The sequence below is a fragment of the Gigantopelta aegis genome, chromosome 1 (assembly GCF_016097555.1).
Source record: "Gigantopelta aegis isolate Gae_Host chromosome 1, Gae_host_genome, whole genome shotgun sequence".
Classification (NCBI taxonomy): Eukaryota; Metazoa; Mollusca; class Gastropoda; order Neomphalida; family Peltospiridae; genus Gigantopelta; species Gigantopelta aegis.
Genome location: NC_054699.1, coordinates 16,933,173 through 16,952,614, shown reverse-complemented (window position 1 = coordinate 16,952,614; position 19,442 = coordinate 16,933,173). Strand labels below are relative to the sequence as shown.

Sequence of the window (19,442 nt, the reverse complement as noted above, 5' to 3'; positions counted from 1 at the left end):
TTTAACCCAAACCAACTAGCCAAACATTTTGAAAAAAACAAATCTGTGTAAAAAAAAAAAAAAATCTTTACAAATTACCATTCAATTGCATAGGTTAGATCTCCTTTTTTGATGTAGGGATGAAGACAATTGATGGAACAGCCAAGTTGAAGCTCCCACAATTCTGCCTTTAGTCTTTTATGTACTGCATTATTGATTACTAAAGGTGAAACTGCATACCGTGGCTGTCCCAGTATTTTGCTTTCACCCTAGTATTAGAAATGAGCTTGGTAAAGTGCTCGTCTGATGTGCAGTTGATCTAGGATCGATTCCCATCAGTGGACCCATTGGGCTATTTCTCGTTATAGCCAGTGCACCACGAATGGTATATCAGAAGCCGTGGTATGTGCTATTCTGTCTGGGATATATGAAATTTTTTTGTTTTGAAAGCATTAAGATAAATCTTGACAAATGCCCCTCCCTCCACTTCAATGTTGCATAATTCAACTGATAATCCCCGAACACCCCGAGCATAATAATATTGTTGAATGGTCCCTTTCTGTAAAAAACACCTTTTCTTACACACCTATTGGTGAGAACATCATGCATTATTTTTGATAACACATGGTTGTTTACACACATACAATTTCAAGACATACGACTGGCTACTCCCAGGTCACCAGTGCCAGGCATCAGTGAAACACAACACAGTGGAAATAGATTAGACTGTGACGTATAGTTAACCTGACAATCATGTGTCTGTGACGCGCAAGTCAGCTACAAGTGCAATGGCTGTAAATAACTTTTAGTCAAAAAAGATGTTAAAATTTGCTTAAAATCTGGTTTTTGAGGATATGTAAGAAATAGATTAATACATTTGTGTCCGTTAGATACCATTTATCTGACAATTCATTGTTTAAAAATGTATCAAACTCACTTTCGCTTGTTAGATACATTTTAAAACAACTCATTGTGAGATAAATGGTATCTAATGGCCACTCATGTAAAACAACCATCTGTCTATAAAGAACATCTTATATTACAACCACCTGTCTTAAAGAACACTTTGTATAACAGTCACCTGACTATAAAGAACATCTTGTATAACAACCACCTGGTTATAAAGAATACCTTGTTTAACCACCACCTGAACATATAGAACATCTTGTATAACAACCACCTGGTTATAAAGAATACCTTGTTTAACCACCACCTGAACATATAGAACACCTTGTATAACAACCACTTGTTGATTCAGAGGTCATGTTTTAGAATTTAGAAACATTCAGGATCATGAAACTTGGCCGGTTTTGACAGGATTCCAGTTTGTTCATGGTCCGATATAGACAGGTTTCACTAAATATGTATATGTGTGTGTACAGTGTATATATAAAAAATGCAGACCTCGAACATAAGAATTTGTTTCCCACGCAATTTTAAAAGAATTGCTGTGGATGAAACGGGCCACTGACTACATTTATAAGCCTGCCTAAAAAAAAAAAAAAAAAAAATCAATTTTGCAAAAAATAAACATGACTAAAAGGTTATTTTGTTGCATGTAGATATATTTGAAATGTTAAATAATGAGAGATAATGTACACCAGGTGTATACATTTTACTAAGGTTGAACGTAAGAATTTGTCTCCCACACCAATTTGTAAAAGAATTGCCATGGGTGAAACAGCCCACTGACGACAAATTTGAGTCTGCGTATGGCTTTTTTCCTTTTTTTTAAAGTTACATTTGCAGAAGATAAATATTACTAAAAGATTATTTTACTGTATGTAGACATATTTCAAATGTGAAAATGTTAAATATTGGCAAATTATGTACACCAGGTGTATATGTTTTGCCATTGTTGCGGAGTTTTACCAACGGCACAAAAGTGCAATCGTTAATGCTATCTACCTATGGCAATTTATATCTCAACGACAGCAATTGCTGTCAGTGCTATGGTTAAGTTCAAGCCCTGGTTGAGGTGATTCTCTCTACCTATAGCAATTTATATCTCAACGACAGCAATTGCTGTCAGTGCTATGGTTCAGTTCAAGCCCTGGTTGAGGTGATTCTCCCTACCTATGGCAATTTATATCTCACCGACAGCGATTGCTGTCAGTGCTATGGATAAGTTCAAGCCCTGGTTGAGGTGATTCTCTCTACCTATAGCAATTTATATCTCAACGACAGCAATTGCTGTCAGTGCTATGGTTAAGTTCGAGCCCTGGTTGAGGTGATTCTCTCTACCTATAGCAATTTATATCTCAACGACAGCAATTGCTGTCAGTGCTATGGTTAAGTTCGAGCCCTGGTTGAGGTGATTCTCCCTACCTATAGCAATTTATATCTCAACGACAGCAATTGCTGTCAGTGCTATGGTTAAGTTCGAGCCCTGGTTGAGGTGATTCTCCCTACCTATAGCAATTTATATCTCAACTACAGCAATTGCTGTCAGTTCTATGGTTAAGTTCGAGCCCTGGTTGAGGTGATTCTCTCTACCTATAGCAATTTATATCTCAACGACAGCAATTGCTGTCAGTGCTATGGTTAAGTTCGAGCCCTGGTTGAGGTGATTCTCCCTACCTATAGCAATTTATATCTCAACGACAGCAATTGCTGTCAGTTCTATGGTTAAGTTCGAGCCCTGGTTGAGGTGATTCTCTCTACCTATAGCAATTTATATCTCAACGACAGCAATTGCTGTCAGTGCTATGGTTAAGTTCAAGCCCTGGTTGAGGTGATTCTCCCTACCTATAGCAATTTATATCTCAACGACAGCAATTGCTGTCAGTGCTATGGTTAAGTTCGAGCCCTGGTTGAGGTGATTCTCCCTACCTATAGCAATTTATATCTCAACGACAGCAATTGCTGGCAGTGCTATGGTTAAGTTCAAGCCCTGGTTGAGGTGATTCTCCCTACCTATAGCAATTTATATCTCAATGACAGCAATTGCTGTCAGTGCTATGGTTAAGTTCGAGCCCTGGTTGAGGTGATTCTCCCTACCTATAGCAATTTATATCTCAACGACAGCAATTGCTGTCAGTGCTATGGTTAAGTTCGAGCCCTGTAATGTGCATATTTTACCTCTGTATATAGACCATCTGATCACTAAAGCCACATTTTGTGCATCCATTGGGTGGTCTTTATATCAATTATCTTCGTCATCATGTTAGGTACAGCTGTTGACAGCCCTCGACATTTACAAATCTTTGTGTACGAAATTGACGGGTTTTCTCTTCAAACACATTTCATCTTGTAGGAGAATCAATGTCCTAATTCCTCTGCAGTGTTTGCTTCAAAAGAAGCAAGTAGCGACGGACTGAAACCTTATTATATCTGTCACTAAACTGAATTAATTCCGGCCGTGCGTTACGGCAAGTATTACACCGGGTGTGATATCTAGATGTAGATTTCGACAAAAACGCTGCCCCAGGCATCCTTCAGTAAAAGTCTGTAATGACCCTACACAACAGATCTTTTGAGCTCCATAGAGCTGGCAAATTAAGCTTTGAGTGCTCCTTACAATAAGAACTCGAACCCGTTTCACACCTGCTATAAGATGGGTTAGAAAGAGACATCCTTTTTTTCTTCTTCAATATACAGCAATTCTTTATGAAAAAGAAACTATTAAGGAAAGATTTGCTGTACAGTGCATCTTCTCTTCATCTTTTTTCAAGCTTGATAAGAGGTTTTTTTTTGTGTATCGGAAATTAATTTAGATTTCGTTTTCAAGAGTGGTGTTCCAGTATTAAGTGGGTTCTTGAATTGCTTACTGAATAATAATGATAACTGTATAGCTAAAGATAGAAACACTTGTTGCTAAGAGGTAACCAGAAAAACATCTAACGTGACATCATTCTATTGTTCTCGGAATTTATTATATAGAAATTATTATCCGAGCTTGTGTGTCGTACTGATTTAAAAAACGAGTGTCAGGATTTTTGTATTGCCCGAGCGAGAGTGAGGGTAATACATAAATCCTGACACGTGTTTCATAAAATCAGTATGGCACACATATACGGGTGTAACAATTTCTTTATTATAATTATCCATATTATTAATATTGTAATTTTTTCATGAATAACAAGGCCCAAGGGCCGTCTCAAAATGTTTTAGCCACAACTAGAAGGAGACGATGAAATGACGTCATATTTCACATGCTTAGTCTGGGCTAGGACTGGGGAAGCAACGTATGTTATGACGTGGCTTCTCAAAATTACATCATTACACTTGTTATCACACATGTGCTTCATATGATTACTATTAACCCGGTTATGTTGAACCATGTGGATAATAATATATCTTCTTTACAGACTACTCTGTTGTATCACATGATAATATTCCACATGTGGTGTTAACATGGAAAATTTGTTTTGTATAATGGTACCACTAGAGCACAGTGATTAATTAATCACTGCTATTGGATGTTAAACATTTGGAAATTCTGGCATGGTGTCTTCAGGTATTCAGATGAAACCCGTTACATTTTTCAATTAGTAGCTAAGGGTCTTTTATATACACTTTTCCACAGACAGCACATACCATGGCCTTTAATACACCAGTTGTGGTTAGCTGCTTGGGATGGGGGAAAAAAACAATTGGAGAATGGGTCCACTGAGGTTATTAATTCCTAGAAACTAACACAGTAGAGAACTTTTCAATGGAAAAGACCTTTAAATCGTTTTGAACCTGGTTTTTGAGAATACGTTTGTTATATTTGTGTACTATTTATTTTACAACTTATTCATTAAACAATGTGCTGAGGTGGTGTTAATTCATAGTTTAATTTCTAATAGGCAACAATAAAATAAATGCTACATTTTCATTCAAATTATTTTGGAAAAATTGAAAACATTTTATTTTATATTTTGAGGACATTGGAAATACCACTCATTAAGCATTATATGTACATGTATATTTAAAGTAAGAAAATTTGTTTTCTTTAATGACACAACTAGAGCACATTGATTTATTAATCATCGGATTATTGATGTCAAACATTTGGTAATTTCGACATATAGTCTACATTTTTCCATTAGTAGCAAGGGATCTTTTATATGCACCATCCCACAGACAGGATAGCACATACTTGATATGGCCTTGGCCCTTTGATATACCAGTCGTGGTGCACTGGCTGGAACGAGAATATTTGTTTAAGGACAAAAATATATACATGTATACTGTGAAAACCGGACCTTCTGTAAACCAAACTTCCCTCAAACCGGACATTTTTCATGGTTCTTTTTTAAATATCAGTACAGAACAGGACCTTTCTAAATGAGGTACCTCTTAAAATGAGACTTTTTACTTGGATTGTACTCTTTTCTAATTTAGAGGTGTTTCACTGTATATATTTTGGTCAATAAAAAATGGGAGCAGGCTGTTATGCTCTTAAAGAGACATACCCTAGTTTGAACCAGTGAAAATTAACACTAAGTTCAGTTAATCTACAAACCTGTAACACATTTGGATAAAGTTACAATTCAGTGAAACTTGAGTCTGTGACTTTGAAATGGTGAAATACGCTCTAAAAATAGACTAAAACTCGACTCCATAACTGTTACTTCTCAGACACACGTGCGTTTTTTTTAAATGTGAGAAATGCATTTTGTGATATTAAAAACACCAGGATGACCAAAAACACTTCGAAATGTATGGAAATTGATAATCTAAACCATAAAATCTAAGTAAAGTATGATTTCAGTTATCAAAATCAGCTATAATAGTCAAAAATATGTCTCGGTGTTAATGGTATGTCCCTTTAAGTGGATGGGCTGAAAATCTCAAAATCTCAAATTTATCACATTATGGCCATAACCACTAATTAAACAAAGTTTGTTGGGTTTAATGACAGTTTGATTTATTAATCATCGGCTATTGGCTGTCAGACATTTGGTAATTTTCATTTGTAGTCTTAGAGAGGAAACTCACTACAATTTTTTCATTAGTAGCAAGGGGTCTTTTATATGCACCATCCCACAGACAGGATAGCACGTACTTGGTATGGCCTTTGATATACCAGTCGTAGTGCACTGGCTGGAACGAGAAATAGCCCAATGGGCCCTCCGATGGGGATTGATCCCAAACTGACCACGCATTAAGTGAGCACTTTACCACTGGGCTATGTCCCACCCCTAATTAAACAATATGCTGGGCTATCAATAGACAAAAAACCCAGTCGTTATGTTTCCATCTGTTTCAGATTGATGAGATCTACAGACGTGAGAATGTGAAAACCCTGAGCTCGGACCTCCACAGACAGACCTCCGAGCCCGACACGGAACGTCACCTGATCGAGGTCAACCAATCACACCTCCTGAAGGCTCTCGCTGGTCTACGGCCATCGGTGTCAGCTGAGGAACGTGACAGATATAAGTATATGTAAGTGGTGGTTATACGTTAAGTTGGCTTGTTAATGTGTGGTTGTGGCAAGCTTATGATTAAGGTTTTTGTATTTTGTTTTTTGTATCTTGTTACCCCATTTCCTTTCTCTCCTTTGAATTCCATCTCATTTCTTACCAATCTGACAGCTCCTCCCATCTTTCAACTTCTCTTGTTGTCCACCTCCATATCCCAGTCCTTGTCTCTCCAACTGTGACAGGTGCTTGTCTCTCGTGGCTATCTATGCCACACACCTGCCATTGCCCATCAGCTTTAACTGTGGGTTTAGTTGGACCATTTTGGAAAGTTCAGAGAGGACGTTGAGACAGGTAGGCGATGATGTGGACAGCTCAGAAGACAGGAAGGAAGAAGGAAGGAAATGTTTTATTTAAGGACGCACCACTCAACACATTTTATTTACGGTTATATGGCATCAGACATATGGTCAAGAACCACACAGATACTGAAGGAGGAAACCTGCTGTCGCCACTTCATGGGCTACTCTTTTCGATTGGCAGCAAGGGATCTTTTATTTGCACCATTCCATAGACAGGATAGCACATACTACAGCCTTTTGATGTACCAGTTGTGGTGCACTGGCTGGAGCGAGAAATAGCCCAATGGACCCACTGACGGAGATTGATCACAAACCGACCGCGCATCAAACGAGTGCTTTACCACAGGGCTACGTCTCGTCCCAGAAGACAGAATCGAAAGAAATTGATAGATTGGGTGTGGTTGTGGCAAGCTTATCATTAAGGTTTTTGTATTTATGTTTTCCTTCTCCCACTGTCCTGTTTCCTTTCTCTCCTTTGAATTCCATCTCATTTCCTTCTCCTATCTGTTAACTTCGATCACTGTCCACGTCCACATCTCGGTCCTTGTCTCTTTAACAGGTGCTCCGTTTCTTTTGGCTATCTGTGACACGCACCTACCTATCATTCCCCATCAGCTTTAGCTGTGGGCTTAGTCTGACCACTTTGAAGAGTGTTCAGTAGTTACTTCTGGCATTGTTGAGAGGCACTTGTAACCACCTACTATGCTCCCCTACTACTGTTGGTCATTAGTTCGTGCCATGGGTTAGACCAGCTTTATTAATAGCAGTCGATGAGGATGCTAGGTGGTGCAGGGAGTTGAGACAGGTAGGCGATGTTGAGGACAGCTTAGAAGACAGATTGAAATTGTGGGAGAAACTGGAAAGTTTTTTTTATATGAAGATAATGAGAATGATAGGCAGAGGGTGATAGATGAGAACGATTTTATGCTTACGGTTACATAGTATACCTTTTGTCAGATTTGATATATATATATATATGCAGCAGTGCTTGAACTTAAAGAGACACACCCTCTTTTTTAACCACTACAGTATATTTTTCACTATTAGAGCCGTTTATAATCACTGAAATCAAACATCACATATATTTTGTTCTTTAGATTATCCATTTCCGTATAACTGAAGTGTTCTGGTCATCCTGGTGTTTGTAGTATCAAAAATAGCATTTTTCATATTTTTAAAAAGTAGCGGTTTATTGATGCGAGTTCTAGTCTATTTTTAAGGATATTTAGTGTTTTAACGTCACAGACTCTTCTTTCACTCTGTTGTAACTTTATCCAGGTTACAGGTTTGTAACTTAACTAAACTTAATGTCCATTGTTTACGTGTTCAAACTAGGGTCTGTGCCTTTGAGAATGAATGCAGAAGAAAATACATGTTGTCTCCTGTGACCTTCAGTTGTTAGTTGATCAAAATACTTTTATTCATGTCACGACATCCATTTCCACAGCCAATCAATGAACGAGGCTGGAAACCACCCAGCCAACCACCTATGACTAATTGACTTTACAATTGGTATGAGCTGTATGCATACAGTTGGTGAAAAAGGCTAAAAACCATCTAGTTGCCACCTATGCCTAGTTGACTTTATAGTTGGTTTGTGTACTGTATGCATAGTTGGTGAGAGAGACTGAAAATAACCTAGCCAATCACCTACGACTAGTTAACTTCATGGTTGGTTTGTGTACTGTATGCATAGTTGGTGAGAAAGACTGAAAATCACCTAGCCAATCACCAATGAGTAGTTGAGTTTATAGTTGTTTTGTTTACTGTATGCGTACAGTCAGTGGGAGAGAATGAAAATCACCTAGCCATCTACTTGTCTACATGTCTACAGTCTAGTTTTCTGTATAGTTGGTTTGTTTACTGTATGCTTACAATTGGTGAGAGAATGAAAATCACCTAGCCAACCACCTATGAGTAGTTGACTTTATAGTTGGTTTGCATACTGTAGATTAAAAACATTAAAATTCCATTGCCCCCTAGGTCCAGTCTTCTTGGAGTTCCATCAGGTTTTTTCTCAAGGTGGCAGCTTTTCGTTCCACTTGTTTTTGCATTTCATTAAAAAAAATTATGCCACTTAAATTTGCATAACCAAATAAGAAATATTCAATAGTTAACTACTGTAACCATATTTTTTTCTTTTAAAATCTCTATTCTTTTTTAATTACATTGTACAAAATACTTTACTTGGACTTTATATGGATATAAACAAATTATAATAATTTTCTCAGTATCAGAACTGATACGTGTGCAGGGGGAGGGTTTTGGGAGTAAACACCCATCCCTTCTCAAGGAAATTTGAGTTTTTTCTTAATATATTTTCAAAGGGTTCATGACTCAACCCCCCTATACCGGCCTCGGTGGCGTCGTGGCAGGCCATCGGTCTACAGGCTGGTAGGTACTGGGTTCGGATCCCAGTCGAGGCATGGGATTTTTAATCGAGATACCGACTCCAAACCCTGAGTGAGTGCTCCGCAAGGCTCAATGGGTAGGTGTAAACCACTTGCACCGACCAGTGATCCATAACTGGTTCAACAAAGGCCATGGTTTGTGCTATCCTGCCTGTGGGAAGCGCAAATAAAAGATCCCTTGCTGCCTGTCGTAAAAAGAGTAGCCTATGTGGCGACAGCGGTTTTCCTCTAAAAACAGTGTCAGAATGACCATATGTTTGACGTCCAATAGCCGATGATAAGTTAAAAATCAATGTGCTCTAGCGGCGTCGTTAAATAAAACAAACTTTACAACCCCCCTATAAACTTTGGTCTTCACATTCTAAACACCCGTGGCCCCTGCTAAAATTCCTGCACCAGCTAGGCATTTTATCATCTTTATATAAATTTTTACATGTTCGGGTCAGTATACTTGAACACTAGACTACATGTACATGTAACCAGTGCACCATGACTTGTATATCAAAAGCCATGGTATGTGCTATCCTGTCTGTGGGAAAGTGCATGTAAAAGATCCCTTGCTGCTAACAGGAAAATGTAGTGGGTTTCCTCTGATGACTGTTAGTCACAATTACCAAATGTTTGACATCCAACAGCCGATGATTAAATAATCAATGTGCTCTAGTGGTGTCATTAAACAAAACAAATAAACTTTAATATGGACATGTGTATACTAGTACTTAAAAATATATTATCAGTGTTCGAAATTAGTACTTGTCTGTTTGTTCTGACAAGTGCAAATCTGCTCGGACAAACAAAATGTACCTCACTGGTTGTCGAGTGGACAAGTAAAAATGTTCAATGCTGTTTCCTTTTGACTAATCAAAAACATTGTCCTTGTATTTGAATAAAACAAACCACTTATTTGGACAAGTGAAAATATTGGTGGACAAGTAGATTTCTAGATATACTTGTCCGATGGACTAGTGAAAAATTCTGCTTATTTCTATCACTGATTATTATCATCATCTTTAACTGTTTTGTTTAACGACACCACTAGAGCACATTGATTTATTAATTATCAGTTATTGGATGTGAAACATTTGGTAATTCTGACATAGTCTTGGAGTGGAAACCCACTACATTTTTGCATTAGTAGCAAGGTTTCCACCCTTAACATCTGTGTGGTCCTTAACCATATGTCCGACGCCATATAACCGTAAATAAAATGTGCTGAGTGCGTCATTAAATAAAACATTTCATTTCATTTCATTTCATAGTAGCAAGGTATCTTTTTATATGCATCATCTCACAGACAGGATAGCACATGCCATGGTCTTTGATATACCAGCTGTGGTGCACTGGCTGGAAGAAGAAATAGCCCAATGGGTCCACTGACGGGGATCGATCCCAATCCGACCGCGCATCAAGCAAACACTTTACCACTGGACTACGTCCTGTTCCTCATCTTTAACAAGTGCACCACATAACCTCTAGGCCGGTGGTCATCATCAAAAGTTGTTAAGTGTGTTTAAAAAAAAAAATTCAATCAAGTGCTTGTTCATTCCATGTGCATCTCCTAACTGGGAAGGGGAATTCCTCAAAATGTATGCGTGTCCATCTCTGTCCTCACTGACCCCAGCCGGGGATCACCCAGGCTCTGTTTGTTTTCATTTGTACACCTCTCATCCCACTGTTTAACTCCCCATTCCTGGCCGCAGTGGAGAACTTAAAAACAAGTCAGGTCCATTGGTCACCGTGTCCTCACTGCCCAGTGTCCAAACAGCCATAGTTAGTGCAAGACAATGAGTGCATCATCGGTGCTAATCCCCCCCTGAGTGAATCGTCAACGTGTTCCCCTTCCACCGCTCTACTCACTCCCTACAGCACCTGCGACTTGAAAAAGCCGGGTTTGTTTTGCTTTCATTAGTGCCACTATGTTTGGCATTAGGAGAGTGCCGATACCTGCATTTCTCCGGATTATGCCCCATTCACGGGCCTCTATCGCGAGCAAACAGCCGGAGTGTACACGAAGCCCCCTGCGACACAAGACGTCAATTGCGAATTCATTCCGTGCCAATTTTAACTTTGTGTCGGTGTGTTTGTCGAATTTCATTGTGCATTCACGCCAGCACCTCGCGGGTTGCCGCCACGGACTCAGAAACTGTGGCATGATCTCAGCTTGTTGTCGTTTCTCAGCTGCCCAGCCCTCGCGAACAGCCCGACACCCGGCGGTGGCGTATCCATGCAAAGCCCGTCACTTGTTTGTAGGTAGACTTGCAGTGTGGGCTTGTTTGTGTGCCACGTACCCCGAGCGATGACCCTATTCTTGTGTGTGTGCTGGCCAAAAGTCGCGCTATCCCAGAGTCAACAGGCGAGAGAGGAACATGGATCTGTCGTGTTGACAGGGTCCGCCGCGACAATTTGCTTTTACCTCATCCACCTGCAATCAAATTAAAATAAAAAAGCTTTCCTTCATCACTGGCCGATCTTCTTGATACAGAGTTTTTTTAATATCAGAATGGTGCTATGGTTTGGTGTATATGATGATATAAAAATGTGGTGACGATCATTATGATGATGATAGTGGTGATGATAATGTTGGTGGTGATGATGATAGTTTTTATGATGGTGGTAATGGTAATGATGATGGTGATGATGATGGTGATGATCATGTTGGTGGTAATAATAATGGTGATGATGATGATGGTAATGATGATGATGGTAATGGTGATGATGATGATGGTAATGATTATGATGGTGATGATGATGATGGTGATGGTGATGGTGATGATGATGATGGTAATGATTATGATGGTAATGGTGATGATGATGATGGTAGTTTTTATGATAGTGGTGATGATGGTAATGATTATGATGATGATGGTGATGGTAATGATTATGATGGTGATGGTAATGATTATGATGGTGATGGTGGTGATGATGATGATGGTAGTTTTTATGATAGTGGTGATGATGATGATGGTAATGGTGATGGTGATGATGATGATGATGGTAGTTTTTATGATAGTGGTGATGATGATGATGACGATGGTGATAATGATTGTGGTAGTAATGATTATGATAATGGTGATGATATTAGAGTGATGATGATAATGACTATTGGTGATGATTAAATGATAATAATGATATGGGTGATGATGATAATGATACCACTAGAGCACATTGATTAATTAATCGGCTATTGGTTGTCAAACATTTGATAATTCTGACTCGTAGTCAGCAGAGGAAACCCACTACATTTTTTATAATGCAGCAAGGGATCTTTTATATGCACTTCCCACAGACAGGAAAGCACATACCACGACCTTTAATATACCAGTCATGGTGCACTGGCTGGAATGAGAAATAGCCCAATGGGCCCGCCGATGGGGATCGATCCCAAACCGACCAAGCATCAAGCGAGCGCTTTACCACTGGGCTATGTCTCGCCCCCATGATGATTATGATGACAATGATGATTATGATGTTTTTTGAGATGATGACTATTGGTGATGATTATGATTATCATGATTATGGATATGATGATGATATTTATGGCATTGAGACTTTAATATACATCTCCGTAAACAGCCTATCCATAACTGTATGTTAATGTGTGAGTAAAAGACTAGGTTTTAAATACATACTTTTATACATTTATATTACTCAATTATGGGCATGATTAATTAAGATAAATACTTCTAATCATAATGCATAATAGCTGTGTTTAAATTTTTATTTTTCAGATATGAACATTTCATGTCATCTCGCCACGCTGATTTCAGTCCAGATCTGGCATCTGAAATGAAACGAGCAACCCTGGCTTGATCCATGACATTGGCTTGATCCGTGACTTTGACTTGACATTGGCTTGATCAGTGACATTGACTTAACATTGGTTTGATCAGTTGATTTGATCCGTGACATAGGCTTGACCAGTGACATTGGCTTGATCAGTGACATTGGCTTGATCAGTGATGTTGGCTTGATCAATGACATTGGCTTGATTAGTGATGTTGGCTTGATCAGTGACATTGGCTTGATCAGTGACATTGGCTTGATCCGTGACATAGGCTTGACCAGTGACATTGGCTTGATCAGTGACATTGGCTTGATCAGTGATGTTGGCTTGATCAATGACATTGGCTTGATTAGTGATGTTGGCTTGATCAATGACATTGGCTTGATCAGTGATGTTGGCTTGATCAATGATATTGGCTTTATCAGTTGGCTTGATATGTGACATTGACTTGACATTGGCTTCATCAGTTGGTTTTCTCAGTGACATTGGCTAAATCAGTGTTTTTGTTTTGATCAGTCACTTTGGCTTGATCAGTGAGATTGGCTTGATCAGTGGTGTTGGCTTGATCAGTGACACTGGCTTAATCAGTGATATTGGTTGGATCAGTGATGTTGGCTTGATCAATGACATTGCCTTGATCAGTTGGCTTGATCAGTGGCATTGGCTTAATCAGTGATATTAGCTTGATCAGTGACTTTGGCTTGATTAGTGACTTTGTCTTGATCAGCGATGTTGGCTTGATCAATGACATTGGCTTGATCAGTTGGCTTGACATTGGCTTAATCAGTGACATTAGCTTGATCAGTGACTTAGGTTGATTAGTGACTTTGGCTTGATTAGTCATTTTGGCTTGATCCATGACATTGGCTTGTTCTGTGACATTGTCTTGATCAGTGATGTTGGCTTGATCAGTGACATTGGCTTGATCAGTGACATTAGCTTTATCAGCAACTTTGGCTTGATTAATGACATTAGCTTGATCAGTGACTTTGGCTTGATCAATGACATTGGCTTGATCAGTGACATTAGCTTGGTCAGTGACTTTGGCTTGATCAGTGACCTTTTATTTCTATCCTGTGACCATTATTAACTGAGCCACCTAAGTGACTTTTAGTTACATCATGTTTTACATCCAAAGTTTTAAATTGGCAGAGATCAAGATGCAAAAGTGCCTCTCAAAACACACAATATGCTTTGTGATACTGTTTCACAAGCAGCTTTTACGTTCCATCCCAGATCATTGTATGACTATTCAGATTAAGATGATTAGTTTCAATTTACATATCAGTACCAGTGGGTTGTTTTATGGTAAATGAAACATAGTGCTATAATGTATCAGTGAGTTTAAAATTCATAGCATGATGTACATATTATGGAGAGTTACATATTATTGTATATCGCAGTGTTTACATTATGGAGTGTTACATATTATTGTATATCGCAGTGTTTACATTATGGAGTGTTGCATATTATTATAAGTAATAGTGTTATACTGCATCACTTTTTTGTCTGGGTATGTATTTCAGTCGGATATCAGTTTTGAAGCACAAACTTTAAATTGTGATTGTATCATGGTGTTGTTTTGGAGTGTTGTGGTTAATAATGATTTGCCAGGGACGTAGTGTGGTCCTAAGTAAGGATTTGGGGGGGGGGGAGGGTTCGAATATGAACCCACAAGACCATTTTTGTTTACATTTTCCTTAGACATCTAAAATGAAACCTCTCAAAACTGGACCCTCTGTAAACCGAAATTCCCTCAAAAACGGACGTTTTTCATGGTCCCTTTTTAAATATCTGTACAGAAGAGAACCTCACTAAACCAGATACCTCTTAATACCAGACTTTTTACTTGGTCCCGAGAGTGTCTGGTGTCCGGTTTAAAGGAGTTTCACTGTATATGAATAGGCTAATACTGCACTGTAAAATAATGTGTTACCTGGGAGGGTGGGGTATCAAACTACCAGCCTATGGCCCTGTTTACAAAATTATATTGTGAAGTTGTGTTAGCAGAGTAGACATAGTTTGTTAATTAATGGAACCATGACGGGTTACTACAATAAAACATGGGTGACGTGTAATACACAAGATATACCACACTGACTCATACAACCCTGGCAATTAACCACGGAAACCATACTGTTTTTAGTTCACCACAGCATTTATTTTGCCGTGGAACTGTCAATTTTTACATATCACTTTTGTTAATTAATTGATTATTTTTTGTTTCACAATACTGACAAATTAAACTCCTTACTTTTATACATTAACCACAAAACTACCATTGAGTCTTATTTTTCCACAGCATATTTATTTTGCTGTGACAATTTACTTAATTGTCAGGGCAGCACTTACCACACTTGTTCAGATTGAATACTCCATGCTAGGCGTAAGTAATCCAAGTAACCAATCTTGAGTGTTGTTGCAGATTTAGAAATTTCACTCCAATGTAAAATGGTAATAAAAGAGAGTCGATTGCATTTGGCCAATCATGGGTGTGATTGATTTGAAAATAGTAACCACACATAAAATAATTCTTTGAAAACATACCGTAGTATAAGTACCCATTCGTGTAGTTTCCTTGTAGATTTAGTACTATGAAGCCCCCAACAAATAGAGAATAATACATTAGTGGCCGTTAGATACCATTTATCTCACAACGAGTTGTGTTAAAGGGACAGACCCTAGTTTCAACCCGTGAAAATTAACACAAGTTTATTTAATCTACAAACTTCTAACACATTTGGATAAAGTTACAATTGAGTGAAACATGAGTCTGTGACTTTGAAAAGGTGAAATACCATCTAAAAATAGACTAAAACTCGACTCCATAACTGTTACTTCTCAGACGCACGTGCATTTAAAAAAAAAAAAAAAAAATATTTTGTGATGTTAAAAACACCAGGATGACCAAAAACACTTAGAATGTATGGAAATTGATAATCTAAACCATAAAATCTAAATAAAGTATGATTTCAGTAATAAAAAACAGCTATAATAGTAAAATATTTTCCTTAGTGTTTAAAAACTAGGGTATGTCCCTTTAAAATGTATCAGATGAACAAAAGTGAGTTTGACACGTTTTTAAACAACGAGTCGCGAGATAAATGGTATCTAACGGACACGAATGTATTCTATTTCTTACATATCCTCAAAAACCAGGTTTTAAGCAAATTTTTATATTTTCTTTTCGACTAAACGTTATTTACAGCCGTTGCACTTGTAGCTAACTTACGCGCCACAGACACATGATTGTCAGGTGAACTATACGTCACATTGTAATCGATTTCCATCGTGTAGTTTTTCATTGGATGTATGACATTGGTGACCTGGTCATCACCTAGGAGCAGCCAATCGTATATCTTGAAACTGTTAACACACGTGCATGCGTACACACGTTAAGAAGTATGTAATCATAAATAACACGTGTTCTCATCAACGGGTATGTAAGAAAATAAGTTATATCATGGATTTCCTAGAAGACTGAGAAACCCAAATCTCGAAGTCAAATAATAATGGATACAATAGTGACACAAATAACTGATCATGGATGTACTTGCTGGTTTAGAAAAATTAACATTGAGGCAAAACAATTATTTTTCAAAATGCAGGTATGTATCTTGATTTGGAATATGTTTGGGGAGGACATTGGGGGGTGGAAACGTTACTTCACTCCAGTTTTCAACTATAGAAAAGCCGATCATAAAATGTGTTAAGAACGTTACTTCACTCCAGTTTTCAACTATAGAAAAGCCGATCATAAAATGTGTTAAGAATTAAATTCAGAAATGTTTCTGGTTGTCTTGATATTTGTCCAGATACCTTCTGTCTATGTAAAAAAAGAAAAAAAGAAGATACATACATGTACCTAGGAAACTTAAGGTTAGTGACTTTTAACTATAGTCCGTTTGCGAGTTGGTATGGGTTTGAAATGTATATTAAAGGGACAGATTCTTGTTTTTAAACACTACGACGTATTTTTCACTATTAAAGCCCTTTCTAATAATTTAAATTGGGAGTACCTCACATTTTATTATTTAGAATATTAATTTTCATACACCTGAAGTGATTCTGGTTATCCAGGTTTTTGTAATATCCCAAAATGCATTTTAATAATTCTAAAAACGCACGTTCGTCTGAGAAGTAATGGTTATCGAGACAGACTCTAGTCTATTTTAGACGATATTTTCAGGGTTAAACATAAAAAACTTCAGCTTTTCTCTGTTATAACCTTGTCCAAATGTTTTGCAGGTGTGTAGATTAACTGAACTTACTGTTCATTTTCACAGGCTAAAACTAGAGCCTGCACCTTTAATCTTTAAGAAATAACGTCATTCTTTATACAAGACCGGCGTCGTGGTTAGGCCATCGGTCTACAGGCTGGTAGGTACTGGGTTCGGATCCCAGTCGAGGCATGGGATTTTTAATCCAGATACCAATTCCAAACCTGAGTGAGTACTCCACAAGGCTCAATGGGTAGATGTAAACCACTTGCACCGACCAGTAATCCATAACTGGTTCAACAAAGGCCATGGTTTGTGCTATCCTGCCTGTGGGAAGCGCAAATAAAAGATCCCTTGCTGCCTGTCGTAAAAGAGTAGCCTGTGTGGCGACAGCGGGTTTCCTCTCAAAATCTGTGTGGTCCTTAACCATATGTCTGACACCATATAACCGTAAATAAAATGTGTTGAGTGCATCGTTAAATAAAACATTTCTTTCTAAAAAAAAAAATCTTTATACAGTAACATGCCAATTCATCAGTTCCCATTTGCCGCAAACGGAATATAATTTGTGGCTTCCTGTTACCAAATACCGAGTATATGTTCCATCCCCTACCCCAAAATTCACTTCGATGTGCTTTCAGTCTGAAATTCAGATCAAAATTAGATTTATAAATTATACCTATGTCCTAAGCGATTCATCTGACAAATATAATTGTCAATTATTTATTAGCAAAATGTGTTTGTGTTGCTGATTTTACGAATATAAAAATATCAATTAATATACTGTAGTAGGTTTGTTGTTCTTACACCTTTAAGACATTTCAATATGGTGCTAATTTCAATATTCTAGTTAATTGATGATTTATTAAATATTTAAGTAGTTCGAAAACTAGCTTTCTCAAAACATCTTGGGTGGCAGTTGAAAATAACGGGGAGACGCAGAGTGTATTTTAAGGAGTGAGAGAAGCACTCTCCTGGCAGTCAGATGGTCTGGACGAGAGAATGTAAATACGCATGTATCTGAGGGCCGGAACCTGTTGAGGAGGGGGTTGTGTGCATGCTCCCCTTAGAAACATTCGAATATAAGGTGTTAAAATACGGTATTCCCAGCCCTTTGAGCACAGTAATAGGAAAAAGGGGAGGGCGTGTCATCTTCTTCCCCGTTCCACAGCCCCTGAATGAAGCCATGGAGTGTTTGTTTTTGTTTAACGACACAACTAGAGCACATTGATTTATTAATCATCGGCTACTGAGTAGGGGATTTAACCTGAAGTTTACAATTAAATAAAAAGGGCATTTAGGATTTTAAACACCTTAACTGTCCAAAAAAAGTTTTTTTGTGTGTGTTTTTTTGTTTAACGACACCACTGGATCAATTAATTAATCATCGGCTATTGGATGTCAAACATTTGGTAATTCTGACACGTAGTCATCAGAGGAAGCCCGCTACATTTTTCATAATGCAGCAAGGGATCTTTTATATGTAGTTTCTCACAGACAGGAAATCACATACAACGGCCGTTATCCAATGTGGTGCACTGGTTGTAACGAGAGAAAAAATACAATCAGCTGAATGGATCCACCAAGGTAGTTCGATCCTGCGACGCAAGCACCTCAAGCGAGCACTCTCCTCAACCGACTGATCTACCCCACCCCTTGAATATCCAGGTTCTGCGAGGGTGATCATCAATGGGTCTCAAGAATTGCTGAACAGTACCATTCCATGGTTGTTGCCCACAGCGACTCTTGGGACCATCCTTAGTCCATGGGCCAGAGCTGCAATTGATATCATCTGGCCGGGCAAAATCTCATAGCGTGTTTGAGTTTTTTAATAGCCCTATACCTGTAGTTGATAAATTCATGTGACTTTTGTAAGGAGTAGCTCTTTGGTGGAATAATTTAAAAGAACTGTCCCCAGTTTGCTGGTGTTAACTAAGATATTTCCGGTTATCAGAGTCGTTTTAATTACCACAATTATACATATTAAAGTGTGTTTTGTTTAACAACATCACTAGAGCACATTGATTCATTAATCATCGGCTATTGGATGTCAAACATTTGGTAATTTTGACATAGCTTATACATAGTAAATACATTTTCTTGTTTAGAATATCATTGTCTCAATATTCAGTGGTTTCTGGTCGTTCTAATATCTGATATGGCTCAAACTTTGTTTTACTTCTTAAAATATTAGTATATAGTAACTTTGTTTTACTTCTTAAAATATTAGTGTATAAAAAATTTCATACGAAATTATTTGGAGAAAACAAAATCAGTTTTCGTTACTAAAAACATTAAAATGAGCAGAAACACACTTGATATACTTACAAAAA

The 19,442-nt window shown here is 38.0% G+C and overlaps 2 protein-coding genes across 2 annotated transcripts in view; both read left to right on the top strand.

The window, feature by feature from the left end:
- LOC121371302 (peroxisome biogenesis factor 1-like) overlaps positions 1 to 15,611 on the top strand; it is a 50,568-nt gene extending 34,957 nt beyond the window's left edge. The window contains exons 19-20 of the mRNA XM_041497108.1: positions 6,179 to 6,357; positions 12,834 to 15,611. Of these exons, the coding sequence (XP_041353042.1) occupies positions 6,179 to 6,357; positions 12,834 to 12,915 (261 nt within the window). The 3' untranslated portion in view covers positions 12,916 to 15,611. The remainder of the gene's footprint in view (positions 1 to 6,178; positions 6,358 to 12,833) is intronic.
- The window catches only part of LOC121371321, a 235,223-nt gene that overhangs the window by 80,124 nt on the left and 135,657 nt on the right, over positions 1 to 19,442 (top strand). The window lies entirely within an intron of this gene.